This window comes from Oncorhynchus nerka, linkage group LG11 (genome assembly GCF_034236695.1).
Source record: "Oncorhynchus nerka isolate Pitt River linkage group LG11, Oner_Uvic_2.0, whole genome shotgun sequence".
Taxonomy (NCBI): Eukaryota; Metazoa; Chordata; class Actinopteri; order Salmoniformes; family Salmonidae; genus Oncorhynchus; species Oncorhynchus nerka.
Window position 1 is genome coordinate 66,011,952 of NC_088406.1, and position 11,909 is coordinate 66,023,860.

At 43.2% G+C, this 11,909-nt stretch overlaps 1 protein-coding gene across 3 annotated transcripts in view; it reads right to left on the reverse strand.

Annotated features, from left to right (window-relative positions):
- LOC115137365 (bifunctional UDP-N-acetylglucosamine 2-epimerase/N-acetylmannosamine kinase-like) overlaps positions 1–8,961 on the reverse strand; it is a 33,557-nt gene extending 24,596 nt beyond the window's left edge. The window contains exon 1 of one of the 3 annotated variants that reach the window (XM_029673657.2): positions 8,577–8,961. Coding sequence is in view for 2 of the 3 variants with exons in the window: in XM_029673655.2 (XP_029529515.1) it covers positions 263–382 (120 nt within the window). In the remaining variant the exon portion in view is untranslated. Of the gene's footprint in view, positions 1–262; positions 446–1,838; positions 1,938–8,576 lie in introns of those variants that run through there. The other 2 variants (XM_029673656.2, XM_029673655.2) reach the window with 2 other exon arrangements.
- Between the last annotated feature and the right edge of the window lie 2,948 nt (positions 8,962–11,909).

Below are 11,909 nucleotides of genomic sequence, written 5' to 3' on the forward strand. Positions count from 1 at the left end.
TCTAATGACCAAACAGATCAGCTTTGAAAAAGATCCAACGTGAAAAGAGCTAACGCGATTGGTCATAAGAAACTAATATAGCATCAGAATGAGTCTGCCTGTCTAAAACGCAGCCTTCCGAGCCAGAATCCCCCCCTCTGACACACACTGCCCTTGTTTCCAATGAAGTGTCACAAGACCAGGGCTGCTTCCTAGCGATGAGGGGAGCAGCAGCAGGCAAGGAGGGGGGAAAAAAAATAGGATAAAAGCCACCTTGACTCACATGAGGGTTTCTGGCTATAGGCCCTGGACGCATGGTCAGCCCACTCCGTGATCCACTCCTCTCCCTCTCTCTATCCTTCTCCCCCACTTTATTTAGTCTCTTCCCTTCCCTTCGGATCATTTGAAAGGCTCACTGTAAAAAGGATAGCTGGTCTTCCTCCTAGCCCGACAAAGGAGCAGCAGCCTGTCGAGAGAGAGAGAGAGAGTGTAGAGGGGAGGAGGAGCTTCCCTCATCCGACTCAAGAGAGCCCTGATTGGCTGCTGGGTGAGAGGGAACGGTTGAAGCTTCCTGCATCGATGCCTCTTACAGCCAGGGCCCGACATATCACAGACCGACTATGATCTCAACCCAGATAAATCAATGATTCATAGGAAATGTAAGGCCTATAACCATATATTGATAATGAAGCGACGTTTTTTCACCCTAATGTTACAAACCCCAGCTTTCTGTTGTCACCCCCAAGCTAAAAGGCCCATCACACAATCATTTTAAAACAGCAGGTTTTTAAGGACAATAGAGTTCAGTCGTGTGCTTTGTTGTCATGGAAACTCAAGCATCATGCTTCGTGGTGTTGCAATACTGGTACCGTGACAACCATAGGTCTGGGAATCAATGACCATCATCCCCCCCCTCCTAATCAATAAGTATGTCAGTATCAACACATCAGCAGTGAATTATAGACCAACGGGTTTCTTGACAACACTGCAAGAGCCCATCTCTTTAATGATGGTGGATGATAGATGAACTCTCAAACCATTTCTCAAACACTTCTTCCTACTGCTTTTCATTGTGACGGGTGAAAAGCAGGCATTGATTGGCATCATTTGTCAGCCTTTCCAGTTCCTTGGAGTGGCAGACACAGTATTTGTCTTAGATAACCACCTGATCAGCCATCCTTTGAAGTAGTAGACCTAGCTTAGCGCTGGGCGAGATGGACAAATCTATGGGCGATTCACGACATACACTTACTGGGTGTGAACTGCTCACCGATATATCGTGCGACCCTACTAAAAACATGTTGGCTCACTATTTAAAAAGATGGGGAACAAGTTACAGGATGAATACTGGATTTTTGGTACAGGTACAGCCAACCAGAGCTAGCAAAGGCTACCTAGCAACAACAAATATTTTTTACAATTTGAGTCAAAGTAACGACATAATATCGTCCAAAATAACATTGCGATTACGTAGCTATGAATTCCCCCCCATCACTACTACCGTAGATAAGCCTGAAGTCCTAAACACTTGCTGTAGCCTGCGCCTCTCTACACATGCACGTACACACATGCCGAATTCTCTCGTGCCAAAAAGCCTCCTCTGTGCTGAATCAAGTTTCCATTGTTGTTCAAAAAGGACGGACAACGCCTAGGCCAATGAAGTAACACAAAAATAGATCCGGTCAAGCAAGTGAAGAATTGACCAGTACTTGATGACATTTTCTTCATCCCAGACGCATGACATAATAACCCTGCCAGGAATACTACTAGACATATAAAAGACAATACTATAACCCAACCTTTCTATAACCCCATAAAGCAGTAGACCAAATAGAATAACAAAAAAAATATCAACTCACAGTGCAGTCTTCCCCTCTAAAAAAAACAGTGCAGTAGAAAGACAGAGAAACTAAACTAAAAGCAGGTAACATCAACCTAGCCTGGACTCTGGACCTAGCCTGGTCCTAGCCTGGGACCCATAGTCCACTTCTAGCTAGTTATTGTACCACGTGGTCTGTCACCCCAGGCTAGTAGTACTAACAAATATGTTTTATTAGCCTTGTTCCAAGAACAGCATAGGTCAGTCACAGATAATTAGGCTAATAATTGTAATAAGGTAAACAATAGAGATGGTTACTAATCGTTGTACGGTGAGATACTTCACAATAGACAGATACTTAGTAATAACAGTTGAGTTCCAGGCGTGACATAGGACTTAATTCAACATGGGCTATTGACACACCGGGTGTGGATTGATACACCCAAATGGATCCAGCCAACAAGAACCATGTTAGCTCTAAGCACACAGTGTGAAATGTGGTCCAGAATGATTCATCTAGGCCTATCCTGTGTCAGAAACGATTCGCAAAATAGGCTACACCCGCAAAAGGAAATGACTAGGTTAGTTGTAGCGAGCACCAGAATGTTTATGGATACTTTTCTGATGCAACGTCATGATACTTGAGAAAGAGGCTAGATTTCACCTCATGCTGCGTTAGTCCTAGCTCTACTACTCCCATCCATTGTTCCATTGTCCAAATTGTTCCTTCCACGCCCAATATCTTTTTATTTTATTTTTTTAAATACATTTGAGTTGAAATAACTACTCCCTGCACTGGCACTTCCAAAACATCACTTGAGAAATAGAAATAGATGTAGCTCAGGGCTGAATCAGGTTCCACAACTGGGGTTGGAGCAAAAACAAACAGGATGATACCAGAAACAGGGCTGTCATCAGAGTTTAACTGCTGCTTTCCGGAACCCATTTGCCAGAACAATCATTTTCGCTTAGCAATTAAAGATAAAAAATGTTTTAAATGAAGAGTTAAATCAGGTTGACTGCCCCCCCTTAAAGCCACAACAAATAAACAAGTGAAATCTGTGAACAATCATATTAACATGTTTTCACAACTAAACATTTCACTGTTGACAGCCCCTCTCTTTGCACACTCAAGAAAGGAATGAAGGAGAGCAAGAGGTGGCGATGGAAAGCACAGTGGTGAAATATTCAGTAGATAAAAAAGGTCATGTCAGCCTATTAATTATAAAAATATATACATTTACTATTGAAAAATCTAATAAAAATGCACTATATATTGTAAGCTAACTATTCTGTAAGCTGCCCTGCACAATCAATGTTTGAAGCGTAGCATAAAAGAACCAGTTCATACAGTATGCATAATAATACTGTCCACACTCAAAGCCGATTACTAGAGTTTGTTTCATTTTGCAGTAGACAGTGCATTCGGAGAGTAGTCGGACCCCTTGACTTTTCCCACTGTTACTTTCAGCCTTATTCTAAAATATATATATTTTTTTATTATATCTAAATTTACACACATTACCCCATAATATGAAAGTGAAAACTTGTTGAGACATTTGTTCAAATTTATAAAAAATAAAACAGAAATACCTTAAGTGTTTAGACCCTTTGCTAGGAGACTCGAAATTGGGCTCAGGTGCATCCTGTTTCCATTGATCATCCTAGAGATTTTTCTACAACTTGGACACCACCAGTGGTAAATCCAATTGATTGGATATGATTTGGAAAGGAAAACACCTGTCTATATAAGGTTCCACAGTTGACAGTGCATAACAGAGTAAAAACTATGCCACGACGTCGAAGGAACAGTCTGTCGAGCTCCGAGACAGGACTGTCTTGAGGCACAGATCTGGGGAAGGGTACCAAAAAATGTCTGCAGCATTGAAGGTCCCCAAGAACACAGTGGCCTTCATCATTCTTAAACTGTAAAAAGTTTGAAACCAAGGCTCTTAATAGAGCTGGCCGCACAGCCAAACTGAGCAAACAGGGGAGAAGGGCCTTTGTCAGGGAGGTAACTAAGAACCTGATGGTCACTGAAAGACCTCCAGAGTTCCTTTGTTGAGATGGGAGAACCTTCCAGAAGGACAACCATCTCTGCAGCACTCCACCAATCAGATCTTTATGGTAGACGGAAGCCACTCCTCAGTAAAAAAGCACATGACAGACCGTTTGGAGTTTGCCAAAAGGCACCTAAAGACTCTCAGACCATGAGAAACAAGATTCTCTGGTCTGATGAAACCAAGATAGAACTCTTTGGCCTGAATGCCAAGCGTTACATCTGGAGGAAACCTGGCACCATTCCTACGTTGAAGCATGGTGGTGGCCGCATCCTGCTGTGGGGATGTTTTTCAGCGGCAGGGACTGGGAGACTAGTCCGGAATGAGGCAAAGATGAACAGAGAAAAATACAGAGAGATCCTTGATGGAAACATGCTCCAGAGTGCTCAGTACCTCAGACTAGGGCAAAGTTTCACCTTCCAACAGGACAACGACCCTAAGCCCACAGCCAAGACAACGCAGGAGTGGCCAAGGGACAAGCCTCTGAATGTCCTTGAGTGGCCCAGCCAGAGCCCGGACTTGAACCCGATCTAACATTTCTAGATAGACCTGCAAATAGCTGTGCAGCGACGCTCCCCATCCAACCTGACAGAGCTTGAGAGGATCTGCAGAGAAGAATGGGAGAAACTCCCCAAATACAGGTGTGCCAAGCTTGTAGCGTCATACCCAAGAAGACGCAAGTCATTAATTGCTGCCAAAGGTGCTTCAACAAAGTACTGAGAAAGGGTCTGAATACTTATGTAAATGTAATTTCATTTGATAGAATTTTTAGCAAATCTAAACCTGTTTTTGCATTGTCATTATGGGGTATGTGTGTAGATTGGAGGGGGAAAAACAATTTAATCCATTTTAGAATAAGGCTGTTACGTAACAAAATGTGGAAAAATTCAAGGGGTCTGAATACTTTCCGAATGCACTGTATGTACCAAAATACTTTTTTAAATGTAGTTCTGCCGTGTGTAATATGCGGTAGTCTACTGCACCACAGTACCCACTTGATTTGTCTACTGCACCACAGTACCCACTTGATTTATCTACTGCACCACAGTACCCACTTGATTTGCCTACTGCACCAGTACCCACTTGATTTGCCTGCTGCACCACAGTACCCACTTGATTTGTCTACTGCACCACAGTACCCACTTGATTTATCTACTGCACCACAGTACCCATTTGATTTGCCTACTGCACCAGTACCCACTTGATTTGCCTGCTGCACCACAGTACCCACTTGATTTGCCTGCTGCACCACAGTACCCACTTGATTTGCCTGCTGCACCACAGTACCCACTTGATTTGCCTACTGCACCACAGTACCCACTTGATTTGCCTGCTGCACCACAGTACCCACTTGATTTGCCTGCTGCACCACAGTACCCACTTGATTTGTCTACTGCACCACAGTACCCACTTGATTTGTCTACTGCACCACAGTACCCACTTGATTTGTCTACTGCACCACAGTACCCACTTGATTTGTCTACTGCACCACAGTACCCATTTGATTTGCCTGCTGCACCACAGTACCCACTTGATTTGCCTGCTGCACCACAGTACCCACTTGATTTGCCTGCTGCACCACAGTACCCACTTGATTTGCCTGCTGCACCACAGTACCCATTTGATTTGCCTACTGCACCACAGTACCCATTTGATTTGTCTACTGCACCACAGTACCCATTTGATTTGCCTGCTGCACCACAGTACCCATTTGATTTGCCTACTGCACCACAGTACCCATTTGATTTGCCTACTGCACCACAGTACCCATTTGATTTGTCTACCTACTACTAATGTTATTATAAATCTTACTGATAAAAGAACACATATAAAAACTTTAGCTCCTCTCCAACTCCTCCAAGATGTACCATCTGCAGGGTGTCTTTCGATTGGTCCTCATTTGTTTAGGCTTAAATCCAGAGTCCTTGGCCTTCTTTCGTGTAATTATCATAGTCCAGATGGGAAGCTGCCACGTCTGATAAAGGAGATTTATTCCCCTCCCCCCAAAGTGTTTTTTGAAATGATTATTTTTAACCCTTATTTTACCAGGTTTGAGGGAATGGTTGGAATGGCGCAATGATACAACCTGAGGGGTATGTTACAAACAGGATCAATGAGTTAACCAGCAATCTTTGATAAACAACCAGAAAATAAAATAGATTTTTGGACCCATTCACCTGAGGTCTGTTTGCAGAGACACCGCCATTCTCCATCTATATAGTGAGAACATTGCTTGCATAGGATATTAATAATCACAGATGGCCTAGCCCAAACATAGAGGACGATTAGGCAAGGTATAGATGTGTTTGAGATGTGTTACAGTAAGCTCCAAAAGTATTGGGACAGTGACCCATTTGTTGTTTTGGCTCTGTACTCCAGTACGTTGGATTTGACATTAGTAAATGACTATGGAGGTTAAAGTGCAGACTGTCAGCTTTAATTTGAGTGTATTATCATCCATATCGGGTGAACCGTTTAGAAATTACAGCACTTTTTGTACATAGCCCCTCCCATTTAAGGGGTCCAAAAGTATTGGGCAAAATTCACTTATGTGTATTAAAGTAGTCAAATGTTTAGTATTTTGTCCCGTATTCCTTGCATGCAATGATTACATCAAGCGTGTGACTCTGCAAACTTGTTGGATGCATTTGCTGTTTGTTTTGGTTGTGTTTCAGATGAATTGTGGCCCAATAGAAATAATGTGTTGTCATTAAGAAGTCCATTATATTGTATATAGGAATATAATGTTTCTAAACACTTCTACATTAATGTAGATGCTACATTGGTTACGGAGAGTCCTGAATGAATTGTTGGGGGGGGGGGGGGGGGGGTAGAGAGATGTTAATCAGTTAGGTCGGCAAGACTACATTTTACCAGACATGTTTATCGGTCTATAGGTCAATTTGCATACATTTTGAAATTCAATTGGCTTGTGTGTATTTATGTTAGTCGTCATGCATCTTAAATATCACAGCATACAGAGACTATAGCCTACCTACCACCTGTCAGGCAGCGCAACAGTAGCTCCTCAAAAAGCCTGTAGACTATGGAGAGAAACCTGCTTTTGTAAACTCAGTCATTGCGCAACAAATAACATTTCTAAATAGAATCGCATTAAAAAAAAAAAGAAGTTGTGGCCATGATTTAAAAAGGACCTATTTTTATCTCTCAATCTCAACTCGTAAAGCGCGCCTCCCATTCAGATGCATAGTCTATAGCCTGCCTGCCTGCCTACCGTTGACTAACAGCACATCACCCATCACTTCGTAATGTGACCTTGAGGCAGCATAATTGTTTGAAACCTGATTTCCAGTGTTTTTGATACTCAAGGTGCGGGTTGATGGTCACTAGACTTGATACTCAATGTTATGGATTATTCTTATATGTTGATGGTGGTTGACGCCAGACTGGATGTATAAAAGGACCGAGGACACACTGATTATTCACTGTTGTATTGTACACATCCTGTGAACTCTGATTCTGTAGCAGCTGACAGTCATTGCCTTTTTGTTTGGACTTCCTACTAGACTCTCAGTCAGGTGTTTTCAGAACATTTGGTCTGATTAGGATATAAAAAGGGCATGTCTCCAAGGTTGTGGAGTCTAGACATAGGCCTGCATAACACGTTTATTTCGTACCTAATCAAAGACAGATCCTAGTCAAGTTATATTATACTGTACATCTGTATTATATTCACTGTCAAATCCAAAGGCAGTTTATGAAAATAACGTGTTGCTGATAGTGAAATTGCGCCACCCACTGGTAAATAGAGGGATACTAGGAATGTACATTGATGTACAATAGGTGGTGGTAGGACAACATATTTGATTCCACACCTGAAGCAACAAACACAAATCTACTGTATTCTCTAATAGCCAGTCCACAGGCCTCCATCTATAAATTCACGGAACAAATGTACATTAAATAATAGTGTAATGGGCATTGCTGAACTCAGAAGTAGGTAAAGATAATTAGCCAGTTTCAACTAACTTTATATTTCTCATGAAAGAGCGAAATATTCTAGCTATTTACAATGTAGCTAGTTCGATGATACAGTATGTTAGCTAGCTAGAATAAACTTGCTAGGAAATACATTTTAGGCTAACTGTTCATTTTTAGTTTGAATATACATTTTTGTAGTCAGCCTTGCCATATCAATGTCAGTTTCAATTGATAAAAGTAGCTAACGTTATCACGCTACATACCTATTAGCTTAAAAAGTTCGCCTAAATCAGCAAGTGATGGTGGCCCGGTTCTGTTGCTAACAAGCTATTAGCAGTTAGCTATCTAACTGTTGCTTGTAACGTCGTTAGCGGGATAGCTAGTTAGCTCAACCTGTTTTTATTCACACGGATTAGTTAGCAAACAATTACACATTTAACGTTTGCTAAGTTGGACAGTTGGCTTCTAGTAACGTTATCTATGTATGATAGGATGATTAGCTCACGTGTGCTAACTTCAGCTAACTTTCAACTAGGCTAGCTAGCTTTGTGATTCATAGTGAAAATGCGCATATTACATTAACTAAATAGCGAAGTTTGTTATAACGGAGGACAATGTTTGTCTTGTCCAACTTGCGTTAGCTAGCTAGCTAGATAACTTCTAGCCGAAAGTGTAGTTCCACAAACGTTAGCTAGCTATGTAGCTAGATCAAAGTTAGCTAGCGCTGGCATGACTACTCTGAAGCGTGAACGTTGCACTAAATTCACTTTACTTACCTTTATTCAAGCAGATCCTCTTAATCTCATGCAATGTCTCTCATCATGTCTCTTTCAGATGTAGGCTTGCGTGAAAGTGAAATGGTCCCGGGTACTTATGAGTCAGAGGCTAGGATTAGCTACTCAAACCAATTGAACATTACTGGTGCATATATTGCGCTTGTGCGCGAAATCTTAAAAAACATACTTCAAGCACTTGCCTTCGATAACGGAACAGGGCGAAAAAATTGCGCTCTCGGAGAAGGACACTGTTTACTGGTTATTAGTACAGCAGGCGGGAGTCTTGTTGGCGACACTGTGTGTTAGCTAGCAATCAATCATTCAAATGTATTTATAAAGCCCTTTTCACATCAGCAAATGTCACAAAGTGTTATACAGAAACCCAGCCTAAAAACCAAAACAGCAATCAATGCAGATGTAGAAGCACGGTGGCTAGGAAAAACTCTAGAAAGGCAGGAACCGAGGAAGAATCAAATCAAATCAAATGTATTTGTCACATACACATGGTTAGCAGATGTTAATGCAAGTGTAGCGAAATGCTTGTGCTTCTAGTTCCGACAATGCAGTAATAACCAACAAGTAATCTAACCTAACAATTCCAAAACTACTACCTTATACACACAAGTGTAAAGGGATAAATAATATGTACATAAAGATATATGAATGAGTGATGGTACAGAACGGCATAGGCAAGATGCAGTAGATGGTATAGGTAAGAACCTAGGAAGAACCATAGAGAGGTACCAGGCTCTGAGGGGTGGCCAGTCCTCTTCTGGCTGTGCAGGATTGAAATTATAACAGTACATGGCCACAATGTTCAAACGTTCATTGATGACCAGCAGGGTCAAATAAAAATAATCACAGTGGTTGTAGAGGCTGCAAAAGTTCAGCGCCTCAGGAGTAAATGTCAGTTGGCTTTTCATAGCTGAGCATTCAGAAGACAGAGACAGCAGATCCGGGACAGGTAGCATGTCCGGTGAACAGGTCAGGGTTCCATAGCTGCAGGCAGAACAGTTGAAACTGGAGCAGCAGCACAACCACGTGGACTGGGGACAGCAAGGAGTCATCAGGCTAGGTAGTCCTGCGGCATGGTCCTAGGGCTCAGGTACCTTGGGAGGGGAGAGGGAGACAGAGAATTTGAAAGAGCATACTGAAATTCACATAGGACAGGGGATAAGACAGGAGAAATACTCCAGATATTTTTTTTATTTTTTATTTCACCTTTATTTAACCAGGTAGGCTAGTTGAGAACAGGTTCTCATTTGCAACTGCGACCTGGCCAAGATAAAGCATAGCAGAGTGAACAGACAACACAGAGTTACACATGGAGTAAACAATTAACAAGTCAATAACACAGTAGAGAAAAAAAAGGGGGGTCTATATACAATGTGTGCAAAAGGCATGAGGAGGTAGGCGAATAATTACAATATTGCAGATTAACACTGGAGTAATAAATGATCAGATGATCATGTACAGGTAGAGATATTTGTGTGCAAAAGAGCAGAAAAGTAAATAAATAAAAACTGTGGGGATGAGGTAGGTGAAAATGGGTGGGCTATTTACCAATAGATTATGTACAGCTGCAGCGATCGGTTAGCTGCTCAGATAGCTGATGTTTGAAGTTGGTGAGGGAGATAAAAGTCTCCAACTTCAGCGATTTTTTGCAATTCGTTCCAGTCACAGGCAGCAGAGTACTGGAACGAAAGGCGGCCGAATGAGGTGTTGGCTTTGGGGATGCTCAATGAGATACACCTGCTGGAGCGCGTGCTACGGATGGGTGTTGCCATCGTGACCAGTGAGCTGAGATAAGGCGGAGCTTTGCCTAGCATGGCCTTGTAGATGACCTGGAGCCAGTGGGTCTGGCGACGAATATGTAGCGAGGGCCAGCCGACTAGAGCATACAAGTCGCAGTGGTGGGTAGTATAAGGTGCTTTAGTGACAAAACGGATGGCACTGTGATAAACTGCATCCAGTTTGCTGAGAAGAGTGTTGGAAGCCATTTTGTAGATGACATCGCCGAAGTCGAGGATCGGTAGGATAGTCAGTTTTACTAGGGTAAGCTTGGCAGCGTGAGTGAAGGAGGCTTTGTTGCGGAATAGAAAGCCACCTCTTGATTTGATTTTCGATTGGAGATGTTTGATATGGGTCTGGAAGGAGAATTTGCAGTCTAGCCAGACACCTAGGTACTTATAGGTGTCCACATATTCAAGGTCGGAACCATCCAGTGTGGTGATGCTAGTCGGGCAAGCGGGTGCAGGCAGCGATCGGTTGAAAAGCATGCATTTGGTTTTACTAGCGTTTAAGAGCAGTTGGAGGCCACGGAAGGAGTGTTGTATGGCATTGAAGCTCGATTGGAGGTTAGATAGCACAGTGTCCAATGACGGGCCAAAAGTCTATAGAATGGTGTCGTCTGCGTAGAGGTGGATCAGGGAATCGCCCGCAGCAAGAGCAACATCATTGATATACACAGAGAAAAGAGTCGGCCCGAGAATTGAACCCTGTGGCACCCCCATAGAGACTGCCAGAGGACCGGACAACATGCCCTCCGATTTGACACACTGAACTCTGTCTGCAAAGTAATTGGTGAACCAGGCAAGGCAGTCATCCGAAAAGCCGAGGCTACTGAGTCTGCCGATAAGAATATGGTGATTGACAGAGTCGAAAGCCTTGGCAAGGTCGATGAAGACGGCTGCACAGTACTGTCTTTTATCGATGGCGGTTATGATGTCGTTTAGTACCTTGAGTGTGGCTGAGGTGCACCCGTGACTGGCTCGGAAACCAGATTGCATAGCGGAGAAGGTACGGTGGGATTCGAGATGGTCAATGACCTGTTTGTTGACTTGGCTTTCGAAGACCTTAGATAGGCAGGGCAGAATGGATATAGGTCTGTAACAGTTTGGGTCCAGGGTGTCTCCCCTTTGAAGAGGGGGATGACTGCGGCAGCTTTCAATCCTTGGGGATCTCAGACGATATGAAAGAGAGGTTGAACAGGCTGGTAATAGGGGTTGCGACAATGGCGGCGGATAGTTTCAGAAATAGAGGGTCCAGATTGTCAAGCCCAGCTGATTTATACGGGTCCAGGTTTTGCAGCTCTTTCAGAACATCTGCTATCTGGATTTGGGTAAAGGAGAACCTGGAGAGGCTTGGGCGAGGAGCTGCGGGGGCCGGAGCTGTTGGCCGAGGTAGGAGTAGCCAGGCGGAAGGCATGGCCAGCCGTTGAGAAATGCTTGTTGAAGTTTTCGATAATCATGGATTTGTCGGTGGTGACCGTGTTCCCTAGCCTCAGTGCAGTGGGCAGCTGGGAGGAGGTGCTCTTGTTCTCCATGGACTTCA